At 46.0% G+C, this 12,826-nt stretch overlaps 1 protein-coding gene across 1 annotated transcript in view; it reads left to right on the forward strand.

Annotated features, from left to right (window-relative positions):
• Nucleotides 1-12,826, forward strand: part of COL6A6 (collagen type VI alpha 6 chain) — a 111,291-nt gene that overhangs the window by 26,062 nt on the left and 72,403 nt on the right. Inside the window, exons 5-7 of the mRNA XM_075062498.1 lie at nt 846-1,406; nt 5,752-6,309; nt 10,139-10,714. Coding sequence (XP_074918599.1) covers nt 846-1,406; nt 5,752-6,309; nt 10,139-10,714 — 1,695 coding nt within the window. The remainder of the gene's footprint in view (nt 1-845; nt 1,407-5,751; nt 6,310-10,138; nt 10,715-12,826) is intronic.

Genomic DNA, 12,826 nt, shown 5'->3' on the forward strand with positions numbered 1-12,826 from the left:
GTTTAAGATCAGCAAGGATTTCACTGTTAAGCCAAGCTGGTCACCTGCCATATTTACTATTCTTCCTACACATTGGGATGGTTTGTTCCTGCAACCTCAATAAGGATTCTTTAAAATACACCCAGCTCTCCTGGACTCCTTTGCCCGTCAGCAGATGTATCCTTTCAGATTGCAGGATCACGCTGCCAAACCATCAGAGTTCCCTGCACCCTCCTCATTGAGTACTTTTTGTGAGCCACTTTGACAATCCCTAGGTGCGTTCTATTCATTTGAAGAAATTCTGATTACTTACCTTACAGTAACTGATGTTCTTCAAGGTGCGTGGTCCCAGTCTGTATTCCACTTCCCAGCCTCCTTCCACTCTGCTTCTGATCCTTTCCTTGGGTTATTCATGGTAGAAAAGGAACTGGAGAGGTGGTCAGTCCATGTGGTCCCTTATGCCCTCGACTTGGAGCACAAGGAGGTTATGGGCAGAGATGTGGACTAAGAGACACTGCTGTCGAAAAATCTTCTGGTCTTAGGCACGTGGAATGCATGCACACCTTGAATGGTGTACAGATAGGGATCACATAACCTGAACTCCAGTTATCATAAGATAAATAACCAGCATTTCTCAGACATTGTTACTTTTACATTGAGGTTACAGCCACCTTGCACCATAATAACCTCACTCTCTGGCAGATTTTCTGCCGTTGTGGAACTCCACCTGGGTTTGTGTCATTGTATAAATACTGGTTGAATCTGGGCCATAATTACATGTCTATATGCTTTGGTGCTTCTCTGTGTTTCTCTCTTTACATTTTGTTCTTGCACTAATGCTGTATACACTTTCTTTTTCCATGTAGGATGTGTGGACACAGAGGAAGCTGATATTTATGTGCTCATTGATGGCTCAACAAGCATTGATCTTACTGACTTCGGAGACATCAAAAAATTTTTGAAGGAAGTGATTAAGATGTTTAACATAGGGCTGAATAAAGTTCGCTTTGGAGCTGTGCAGTTCTCACATAACAGAAGACTGGAGTTTGAACTTGATGAATACAGCAAAAGAGATGATTTAGAGACAGCCATTGACAACATTAGGCAAATATATGGGAATACCTATATTGGAGAAGCTTTGACTTTCATGCAGCCACTGTTTAAAAAGGCAAGGAAGCAGAGAGCTGGCAGCGTGCCTTGTCACCTCATTGTCCTAACAGATGGGGAGTCACATGACAGTGTGAAGGAGTCTGCTGAGAGACTGAGGAGTGAGATGGTCAATATTTATGCCATTGGTGTAAAAGATGCAAATGAAGCACAGCTCCTTGAGATTGCAGGGTCAAAGAGCAGGACTTTCTTTGTGCAAGAGTTTGACTCCTTGAAAAACATAAAAAATGAAATTGTTCAAGGGATCTGTTCTGGAGAAGGTAAGGGAAATTTTGATTTTTGCCCTTTGAACTCAGAGTGCTAATTGAACACGGAGCCTCCTGTTGTATAACAAACAATTTCAAGTTTAAAACATGATAAGCATATTACTCCAGCGTGAATAACTGAGGCCTTGTCTACACTTGCAAGTTGCAGCGCTGGTGAGGGGGTTACAGCGCTGCAACTTAGCAGGTGTCTACACTTAAAAGCTCAGCCAGCGCTGCAACTGGAATAGCCCATTGATTTCCCTGTAGCTGCTCTTTGCTTTCCACAAGCCACAGAATTTGACAACTTTCCCTGTTCTGCCAGCGCAGGGCTGTACTCACCGTGGGTCTTGCTTCCGGTTGTAGCAGAGACAGCGATGTGTTGGATTGCGAGCGACTGCCTACGATCAGTAGTGTTGAACACTCACCAGATTGTGTTCTATTTTGGCCTCCAGAAAAGGAGAATTAGGACTTATCCCAAGCATTTCCTTTCAGTGCAGCCTGCTTTGCGCTGGTCATCAACTTCGCACTCCACTGCCCTGGGCTCAGAGCCTGGAAGGGGGGAGGTTGTAGAGGAACCAAGCCGATTACGTTGGATAGGAGGGAAGGCCTACTGAGGTGTTTGGAGATCCCAGGAGTCATGTCAGGCCTAGTAGCTTATTATCCAGTTAAGTAGTGAAGAAAGACTTAGCCAGATCGCAGCTGTATGGGACTTAGGTATGAGCGAACTCAGCAAAAGTGTACGTCCTCTGTTCGACTGGTAAGAAGCTTTTATATTATAAGGATTGCAACATGTATTTGGTTGGAGCAGAGGGAGGCATGTGAAGCTATGCCTGCAAGCATGCGTAGAATTTGTGATACATTATAACCCAAAATTGATTTCCTTGGGTAGGCTCTCTCTTTGCTATCACAAACAACGCACAGAACCTCTCATTGGCTCTTTCATTCATGTGATCCTGAAGACCATCCCCCCCCCTCTTCGTCCAGTGAGCTGCGGTGGTGCAGATGGCTCTGAGCGAGTAAGCTGCAAATGTGGCCATTTATTGTGGGTGTATGGTTCAGTGTATTTCCATCCCCGTGGTAGCTGCTCTTTGCCTCCTTCAACAAGCGATCACAGTAAATCTCATAGCTTCCAGAAAAGTTGACCAGCAAAACCCCCACTCCCTTTCCAGATGGCTGACGTGTGAATGCTCCAATGAGTATTTCTGTCTGATGTAGTGCTGCAGTGGTAGTTGTGGTGTGTACGGGATTCCCAGGTTATGTCCCCTGTAGCTCTCTCTTGCTTTCCACAAGTCACAGAAACCTCCTAGTTCGGCTTTCAACAGCAGTGAGAGCAACCCCCCACTGTCTTTCCCAAGTGAGCTGTTGTGTGCCAAGATGGCTCTGAAGAAGTATGCGTTGCGGTGTGGTGCAGAATTTGGGGATGTGCGTTTCGTGTTCTATCTTCCAGCATAGCTTCTCTATTGCCGTTTCCACCAAGCATCAGAAACCACACATGGCTTCCAGAGTGAAAGCAACCCCCGATGCCCAGCACCAACCCTTCTACGGTGAGCTGTCGTATGGCAAGGGTGCTCCACTGAGAATTCTTAGCTGCGGCGCTAGGTCATGGACCTTGGAGCTCGCTAGGGTTTCATGGTAGATAGTTCATCTGGCCATGTAGCCTGCTCTTTGCTTTCGCACAAGCACAGAAAACCATGGGCTTCCAGAGTGAAGCGAACCCCACCCCACCCCTTCCCAGGGCGTGAAGCCACGATACATGCGGCACCCCTCACCTTTTGTGCCACTGTGTGAGCGGTGGGAAAACTCCCTCGATCTACTGCAGCTCGGACCTCTCTGTGCTATGGCTCCAGTAATGTGTAAATGATGCTACAAAAACGCTTTAACCCAAGTGCCAGGCTCGTGTATTAACGTTATATTCTCTGTGTTTTTTTAAAGTGACCTTGATACTGCGATCCATCACGTGCAGACTTCTGTAAAACAGCAAAGCTAAGAAAAAACCAGGAAGACTAAGAAGAGATGGTGAAGCAGTTAGGAAATCTGTATTCCACAAAATAAAAGTGCAAGCTGGAGGGATTACAGAAACCCAATGAAAGAGGAACAGGCTGCCAGGATAAAGGAGAATGCGCACCACGAGAAAGAAATTGACTACAAGAGAAGCACAGATCGGCAGGGGATGACTTAAAATAAAAAGAGGGAAAAAAGCCTGCTCAATTTCCTTTCATGTTATTACTGTTTTACTTCCTTTAACTATCATTATGAATAAATAAATTATATACATATGCATCATATACTCCGCTGTTGCTTGATGTTTATATATGGACTGCTGTTTCACATGTGTGGGTCCCGCCACTACCCTTGGCGGTCCGATTGCAAATTCTGTGTTGTGTTCCTGAGCTGCTCTCCTGCAGGATTTAATGCCCCTGAACATGCAGAGGCAGCAGTGGGACAGTGGGGCTGGTGCTCTGAAGGTGCAGGCAGGGGCGTGACTGAGGCATGTGCCCTGTTTGCAGCGCTGGCTGTCACTGGTCTGCTTCCGGTGTGCGAGACCAGCGTGGTGACACGGGTCGTTGGAACAGGAAGCGGAATGACCCGCACCCTTCCGTCCCCTTCCCACAACCCACAGCGACAAAATGGGACGAGGTGCTCTGTGGGATAGCTGCCCACAATGCACCACTCACAACAGCGCTGCAACTGGTGCAAGTGTGGACACACTGCAGTGCTGGTCGCTGTCAGTGTGGATACACTGCAGCGCTGGCCGTACACAGCTGTACGACCACAGCTGTAACGGCCAGTGCTGCAAAACTAAGTGTAGACAAAGCCTGAAATGTACAAATATACTTTGGGCACATGTTAAACTGAGATGGCTGTCTGCAAGCCAATTATAAACAATGCAGTTTTCTTTCTTAAATCTATTATCTGTATGTTCAACATATGCTTTAAAAAAGCAAAGGTATTTTTATTTGGTTTCAATCAGAGCATCAAAGCACTGCTTTTCCTTCCTTCCTTTTTTTCCACCTCAGTTCTGTAACGAACAAGGTGGCTTTTCAATTGAAGAGGGTAATCCTACATCAAGTAGTGTGTTTCCAACTTGTCATGTTGTGTTGCTATTGTCCAAGTGTACATACCTACGTCATGAATTGTTCAGGTGCTCCCAGAGCACTAACCTTACCATCAGGCTGCAGGATAGCATTTAAGATCATTGTCTGTGTAAGACTGTGATGCTCAGTAGCCTTCAACCCCCACTCTCCCCCCCCACACACACACACAAAGAGGAAAACAAATGCAAGCTACATTCTCTAGCAGTGAGCTATGTCAAGTTGGTGTTTGTGATTAATAGGTACATTATTAGAATGCTAGTGTCCTATGCAGAACCGGCACTAGGGGTTTGAGCGCCCTAGGCGCACGGCCATTTCGCTGCCCCGCGCGCTGGTCCCCCGGCTCTGCAGTCGTGCCTGCGGACGGTCAGCTGCTCCTGTGGCTCCGGTGGAGCTGCTGCAGTTGTGCCTGCGGGAGGTCCACCGCAGCCACGCGAGCAGCCGACTGTTCGCCTGCAGGCACGACTGCAGCAGCTCCACTGGAGCTGCGGACCTGCAGACCCTCCGCAGGCACCACTGTGGCAGCCGCCTGCCGCCCCCTCTGGCAAAATGCCGCCCCCTAATAATGCTGGCGCCCTAGGCGATTGCCTAAGCCGCCTAAATGCAAGCACCGGCCCTGATCCTATGCTTATACACAGCTGTAAACCCCTGAATCTTTTGTGCCTCTATTGATTTGTGAACCACTGAATCTTTTTCCGTTCGGAACTGGAAGTGGCTCAGACATCCAAGCGCAAGCTATATCTCTCCTGTGTGTGCAAATGCATGTGCCTAGCAAATCTCTCCTTAGCAACCCAACTAAACTTATAGCAGTGCTGTCCAGTGTCATGCAACTCATGTGGCACTCACACAAGCAGCAGCCCTGTCATACCTGCGCTCAGCCCATCTGGATCCTCATGCACCCAGTTAGGCTGCAGGGACAGCTCTGCAGTTGATTCTTATGGAAGCTGCTGTGACACTCGGGTGACCTCTCTGCCTCACTTCTAGCTGCTCCCCAGTAGATTATAATGCATAGCAGCAATTGGAGGAGGGGGCAGTAACAGCACGTGAGAGAGGCCCAGTACTGGCCCCAGGCTCCCAGACCCAGCTATTCTCCAGAGAGCACTCACCCATCCATCCACCTACTTCACTATTCCCCCATTTACCCAGCACAGCCAGAAATCTTAGCATTCACCCATCTATCCCAGACCATACTGTCCCAGTTAAGTCTATTAACTTATTTTTAATGTACAGCCTGGATTATACTAATATAAATATGTTTTCTTCTATAGCCTGCGAAGAAATGACAGCTGACATCATGTTTCTAGTGGACAGTTCCGGAAGCATAGGACCAGAGAACTTTTCAAAAATGAAAAACTTTATGAGAGAACTGGTCAACAAATCTGACATCGGCCCAGATCGAGTGCAGGTTGGGGTCGTGCAGTTCAGTGACATAAAGAAGGAAGAATTCCAGCTTAACCAATACTCTTCAAAAAGTGACATTTTCAGTGCTATTGATAAAATGTCCCTTATAGGGAAAACTACACTAACAGGAGGCGCATTGACATTTGTGGCTGATTATTTCAGGCCTCTCAAAGGTGCACGTCCAGCTGTCAGAAAGATTCTTATCCTGATTACAGATGGGGAAGCGCAGGATGCAGTAGAAAGTCCAGCAAAAGCCCTACGTGATGAAGGTGTTGTTATATACTCTGTTGGGGTGTTTAATGCAAATAAAACTCAACTGGAAGAGATTAGTGGGAAGCATGAGCTGGTTTTTTACGTCGAGAACTTTGATATTCTGAAGCACATAGAAGATGAGATCATTTTTGGAATATGCACCCCTCCTGAGGGTAAGTATTGCAGTTTTCAATAACTCATGTCCATCTGTGTCTGTAGGAATTTCACTCTCTCCAGATAGTTGACTATTGTAATAAAGTAAGTAAAGAAGCTTCTTTCTCCTTGCAATGCCATCTTCTCGTGGAGACGCCTACAGGGATGAGAAGCGTGCAAGAAAATGAAGGTAGAATTTGGCTCACGGTACCAGGAGGCCTGTCCTACTAGCTTTCAAAGATGCTATATTTTCTCAAACAAATAATATAAATTTAATAACATTTTAAAAGTACAATATGCATGCTAATGTGTGTAAGAAAAGACTAAGAATCTGATTCTCACTTATACTAAGGCCCCTTTGTGGTGATCTGGCAGTGTAAAAAATCCATGGGGACTGATTCTTGTTCACACTAATGGCCTAGTTCTGCCCTCATTTACAAGGATGCATCTTCTATTGAAGTCATAGAAATTGTACACCATGTAAATGAGGGCAGACACGGTCTGTATAGGTTATATTTACCTGATAGACTTTAGTATTACTCATTTACACAGGAACCCTGAATGGCCTAGAAGACAGACAGACACACATACTCTCTCTCTGTGGCCCCTATCCGTCTTGCCAGCAATACAGCACCAGAAACTAGTTTTTCTTGGAACCGTATTTACAAGTTTCAGTTTGGGTTCCAGATGTGGTTCAACCCCAGCGTACAGGGGCGACTCTAGGCACCAGCAAAGCAAGCATGTGCTTGGGGCAGCCCATTTGCAGGGGCTGCAGCCAGCAGGGATCCAGCATTGAAGCTGGGAAACAACAGGGGGCCCTGGGAGCTGTAGTTCCTTGGTTAGCTCCCTGCTTTTAGAGCCATCCCTGGAGCAGGGAAAGAACTACATTTCCCAGCATTCCCTTGGCCACTATCAACAGGAAAGGGGGGAGGGGGACCTCATGCTGCTGTGAGCGGAGAGCTGCGCTGTGAAGGGTAGGGATACCATATTTTAAGATTCAAAAAACAGGACACTCTACAGGGAGGAAGGGTAGCCCCAGCCCGCCACCATCCACTCCCTCTGACTGTCCCCCACAGAAACCCCAACCCATCCAACCCCCTGCTGCTCCCTGTCTCCTGATTTGCCCCCCTCCAGGACCCCTGCCCCTTGGGACCCCATCCCCTATCTAAGCCTCCCTTCTCCTTATCCCCAACTGCCCTCTCCTGAGACCCCCCCCAACTTCCCTCCAAGGACCCCACCCCTACCTGTCCCCTGACAAACCCTTGGGACTCCCATGCCTATCCAACCACTGACTGCCCCCCCTGAAACTCTGACCCATCGAACTCCCCCTTCTCCCTGCCCCTGACTGCCCCTCCGAACCTCCACCCCATCCAACCCTCCCCACTCTCTGTTCCTTGACTGCCCCCCAGCCCCCTTACCATGCCACTCAGACCAGCGTATCTGGCTCCACGCAGCGCCTGATACGCTGCTGCATACGTGCTGCTGTGCTCCCCCGTGGAGCCACAGCCCCCCCACTCCCAGCACCTGCTTTCCAGATTTGAACACCTCAAAATTCAGGAGTGCTCAAGCTCAGTTTGGGCAGCTGTTACGTCATTTCTCCCAAATCAAATATACTGATCCACTGTAACTTGCCGTAGAAAAAGTAGGATAAAATTGAGCAAGAAATGCTTCCCAGTGGTTGTTAGGGCTGGAATTGCAATTTTCAACAGCCATTGCCTTTGTTTGTTTGTTTTGTTTAAAAGGAAGACAGTGATACTGCATTGTCAAATTCCCCATAGAAAGAAAGAGTGGAACAAAAGAATAATAAAGGCATCTCAACTTTTCCTCATTCATGTAGGACAGTCTTATAATATGCTTCCAGATATCCTCCAATCACACAAGCTGAAAATTTGTTCCAATTTACTGCAGTTCTGTAACCATATGGCAACCAATCCTGTCTGTGTTCTGTGTACATCTAAAATTCCTGCTGAATGACCTGCCCTGGGAGCGAGTTACCAGTGACCCAGGGCTGCGGTGGAAGGAGGGTGCAGGTGGGGGGGTGCGGGGGAGAGCCCAGGGCTGGGGCAGCAGGAGGTTTGTGTGGGGGGCAATGGTGAGGGGAAAGAGGGGAGCCCAGAGCTGGGGTGGCAGGGGGTTACAGCGAGGAGCCCAGGGCTGGGACAGGGGGCAGCCAAAATTTTTTTTGCTTGGGGTGGCAAAAAACCTAGAGCTGGCCCTGCCAATGTAGCCAAGACTTTTAAGAAAATGTGGTGACAGATGCATTTAAATAGGTGCAAAAAGAGGCATAAAACTGTGAAAATGGTAGTGAGTACCACATGGTACTCATTTTTGGGGTGCCTAGTCCAGGACTGAGTGAAATGAACTCTCACAGAAAATAAGGCCGATCACAAACCTCTCCACCTTCCACTCCAAGTGCAAGGTATTTTCCTTTGACCTTACCTTTTCTAACATAAATATATGGGGAGTGGAGGTGACATTCAAAACAACTCACTAAACACACTTTTGCCCCTGGGGAGAATATAAGAGGAAAAAATACACACTGCTTAATACATGGCTGGAAGGCACACAGGTATATTAAGGCGATGATTGTAGTAAAAGAACCTAAATAGAATAAAATTGCACAGATGGTTATCATTCTAACACTTCCCTGCAGAGGCTGCTATCCAGACCTTTCACAGCTTGCTGATGCACAAGAACCTGAAAAATGGAATAGCCCAGGGCCAAGTTATCCCTGGCCCCATACACGGTTGCGCAATGTGGCTGGGGAGAGCACAAGGAGTCTCCTTCCTCTTTGCACATTGCATGTTCCATTTCACAGGCTTACAGGACTGAGTTCTGGGTCTCTTTTGAACTCACTTATCCAATTACAGAAAACACATTTTTGCTGTTGCAAAGTGAGAACAGATACAAATCTGCCACTGTGTTATGCCCTAAAATGTATATATGTTGTTCCATGTTTAGGAGCTACAATGTTAGCTGTTAATCAGGTAATTGACTTTACGAAACTGTTAATCAGGTATTGACTTTCCATCTCCTCATCATAAATGTTGATCTTTAGTTTAGGAGGAGTTTTAATGGGTTTCACAAAAGTCCCGTTCATGCCTTTTTGGTCACTGCAACATAGGGCCTTAGGGGCTGTGCAGGGGTGGTGGGGCTTCAGTCTCCAAATTGAACATCTTTCCTACACAAAGAAGAAAAAATTGCAATAGATGCAAAGCACAAAATAAGTTCTGCTATCATTGATGCCTGGTGGGTCTCCATAAATTTCGGTGTAGTTGCATACATACAAATGGCAGCAGAATTTGGCTCATTTCATTAGTAGACAGTACATAAAACTGTGTGTATGGTGACTCTGAAGAGCAGGGGTCACAGAAATTTGATTTAACTCCCAAAATGAAAATCTTAAAATACGTTTTTTGGGGAAAACACAAGCTTTTAATTAGTGCTTGTATTTGAATAGAATACAGATTCATAGTTTGTTTGGTTTGGTTTGGTTTGTTTGTTTGTTTTTTAAGGCCGGAAGAGGCCATTATGATCGTGTAGCCTGATCTCATTCTGTTGTGTTACTATTCATTTCTTCCCTCCGTCCCTCTGGATTTTAGATTTAGTTGAAACTATCAGTTTTTTTAGGATTAGTGGTTAGGCTCTTCTGTTGTGGACTGATGGATTTTCCCAAAACATGCCTGACATAGGACGTTCAGTTGTGTTATTGCCTCCAAAAAGTGATCCAAATTCACAAGCTTTGTTTGAATGCTAGGAGGCTAGTAAGAAACATCAGTAAGAGTCTGTACTTACTTACCTCTTTTGGGTTTTTTGTTTTTTTTTGTTTTGTCATTTGTTCTTTTACAGAATGCAAAAGGATAGAAAGATTAGATGTTGTGTTTGTGATAGATGGATCTGGGAGCATAAATTCCTCAGAATATCAGACCATGAAAGACTTCATGATTGCCTTGGTGAACAGATCTGATGTTGGTCCAGACAGAGTTCAGTTTGGAGCTGTAAAATATTCTGATGAACCAGAAACGTTTTTCTACCTTAATAAGTACACAGCAAAATCCGAGATTGTTAAGGCTATCCAGAATGATGCAACTTTAGGCGGTTCAACATATACAGCCAAGGCGATTGGCTGTTCGGAAGCTCTGTTTGCTCAGGAGCATGGCGGCCGCAAAAGCAAGGGAGTTCCACAGATTCTTATAGTGATAACAGACGGTGACTCCCATGATAAAGCTCAGCTCGGTGATACAGCCAAGAGATTAAGAGACAATGGAATTATTATCTATGCTGTTGGGATAGAAGGAGCAGACACTACTGAGCTTTTGGCCATGGCTGGATCAGAAGACAAATATTACTATGTGGATACATTTGAAGGACTCAAAAACACATCTGTAGCAATATCAGAAAAAGTATGTGATGATTCAAAACCAGGTAAGTGTGTGTTTTTACTTTTCTATACAATTTAAATTTTCCTCATCATTTTATTTAAAAATTGGCAAAGATGGGAAGACGCATCTCTAAAATTTCAAAGTAACGTATATGGCTTCATTTATATATCTAGCTTCCTATGGTATTTTTTTTCTCATTAGCAAGCCAAGCTATAGGCCAAAAGGGAAGTTTCTTAAAGTTTATCCTTCCTTGATCCTACAATTGAGGATTTTCATTGTTTAAATGTTTGATATTGTTGTTAGTCTGTGCAGGTTCAAAACTTTCATAAAGGTAATATTAGGGCACTAACCTTTCACTTTAAAAGGCCCGAGTTCAGGTTTCACTTTGATTAAACTAGTTGTTGTGGGGATAGGCATTTATCTACATCACAAAAGCACCGCATGATTTGGCCTGATTGATGAGCTCTGCTGAGGAAATAGGTAAGAACAGGTAGATGGGGACTATTGCAAGTGGCAATCAAAATGCAGGGGCTACTATGAGGAAACTTACACCAAGCAAACTGAACAGTGGCATCCTCTAGTCCAGTGGTGGGCAACCTGCAGTCTCTCAGGGTAGTCCGCTGGTGGGCCGTGAGATTGTGTTTACATTGACCATCCACAAGCAAAGCTGCCCACAGCTCCAGTGGCTGCAGTTCACCATTCCTGGCCAATGGCAGCTGCAGGAAGTGGTGGCCTGCGCATCCCTGTGGCCTGCAGCTTCTCGCAGCTCCCATTGGCTGAGAATGATGAACTGCAGTTACTGGGAGCTGCGGATGGTCAGTGTAAACAAACTGTCTCGTGGCCCACCAGCGGATAACCCTGATGGGCTGCAGGTTGTCCACCACTGCTCTAGTCCCACACAGTCTACACTTTCCAAACCCCTGTGCTGTATAAAAACACATAACTAGTCAGTGACCAACTAGTCAGATTCATCCTCATTTGCTGGTCCATGCTTCTGTCTGTTTGCCCACATGCCATAGGAAGGATCATAGAGATCTTTACACTCCAAAGAGTCACTTGAATCTTTGCAAAGAGACTGTAAAATGCTACTCCTACTAATGAGGAAATCCAGTTTAGTAGCATTCTATGCCCACAGAGTGTGTAATGTGGAAGTCAGTGGAGAATTAGGCCTCATAATTTCTGCTTTTTCTAATGCCCTTCTCTGTCCCTTGTTAAAAACCAGTACTTTAGCTGCACTTTCTAGGTTGCTGGTCTGTGCAGCTAGTTGAGATTTGTTACAAATAAATTGTCAAATTTGGTCCTTTTTTAATGTTCGGAACTGTTTGCAAATAAATCCTGTTTTCTGACACACACTCCTAAATGTTCACTGAATAGCCTCTGCCATTGGAACAGGATGGTTGGCCCCATGTGCTGGATAGTCTGGGACTAAGCCAGCCCTGATTGCAGGATGAACCACACCTGGGTGGAATCAGGAGCTGGCAGGATAAAAAAGAGCAGGAAGCCTCAAGGGGATGGGAGAGAAAGTTGTAATCGGGTTAACAGGCTCCTGTAAAGGCCTTGAGTCAGTAGGGAAAAAAGCTGAAGTTGGAGGAAGGTCTCTAGGCAATGAGGCCTGGGAGAGACCCTGAACAAGCAGGAGAGAGACTGCAAAAGCCAGCTGGGATGAAGACTGTATGAGTTTGTTTTGTGTGTTAATCTGGAGAGAGACAAACTTCTTCAGATCGTCAGTAGCATGACAGCTGTACTGTACCTCAGAGGCAAGCACTACAGGGGCAGGTCTTCCTCCCAGGAATACTGCAGGCATGCCTTTGTGAATGAATAGTTGAGTATGGCTGGGAGGAAGGTTATACATACTCTTATTACAACACCTTAGGCTAGATCTACACTGACAGTGGGGTGCAGAGTACATACACTGCATGCCCCTCTACCACAGGTACAAAGCGCATGAGGCAGAGAGGCTCTGCTTAGGTAAATAAAGACATGCCAGAACCTTAGGGCATATATCCTACACTCACTCCATGCCCAAGTCGTGCCTCCCCGTCTACGCTATTTTTATCAGTATAGTGTCCCGCTTGTGAGGAAAGGCTCCAGCAAGCATCAGGCAGAGCAGAAAGTCTCTGGCAGCTCCCTATTGCCTGAGCCTTTATCCTCCATG

This window comes from Chelonoidis abingdonii, chromosome 2 (assembly GCF_003597395.2).
Source record: "Chelonoidis abingdonii isolate Lonesome George chromosome 2, CheloAbing_2.0, whole genome shotgun sequence".
Classification (NCBI taxonomy): Eukaryota; Metazoa; Chordata; order Testudines; family Testudinidae; genus Chelonoidis; species Chelonoidis abingdonii.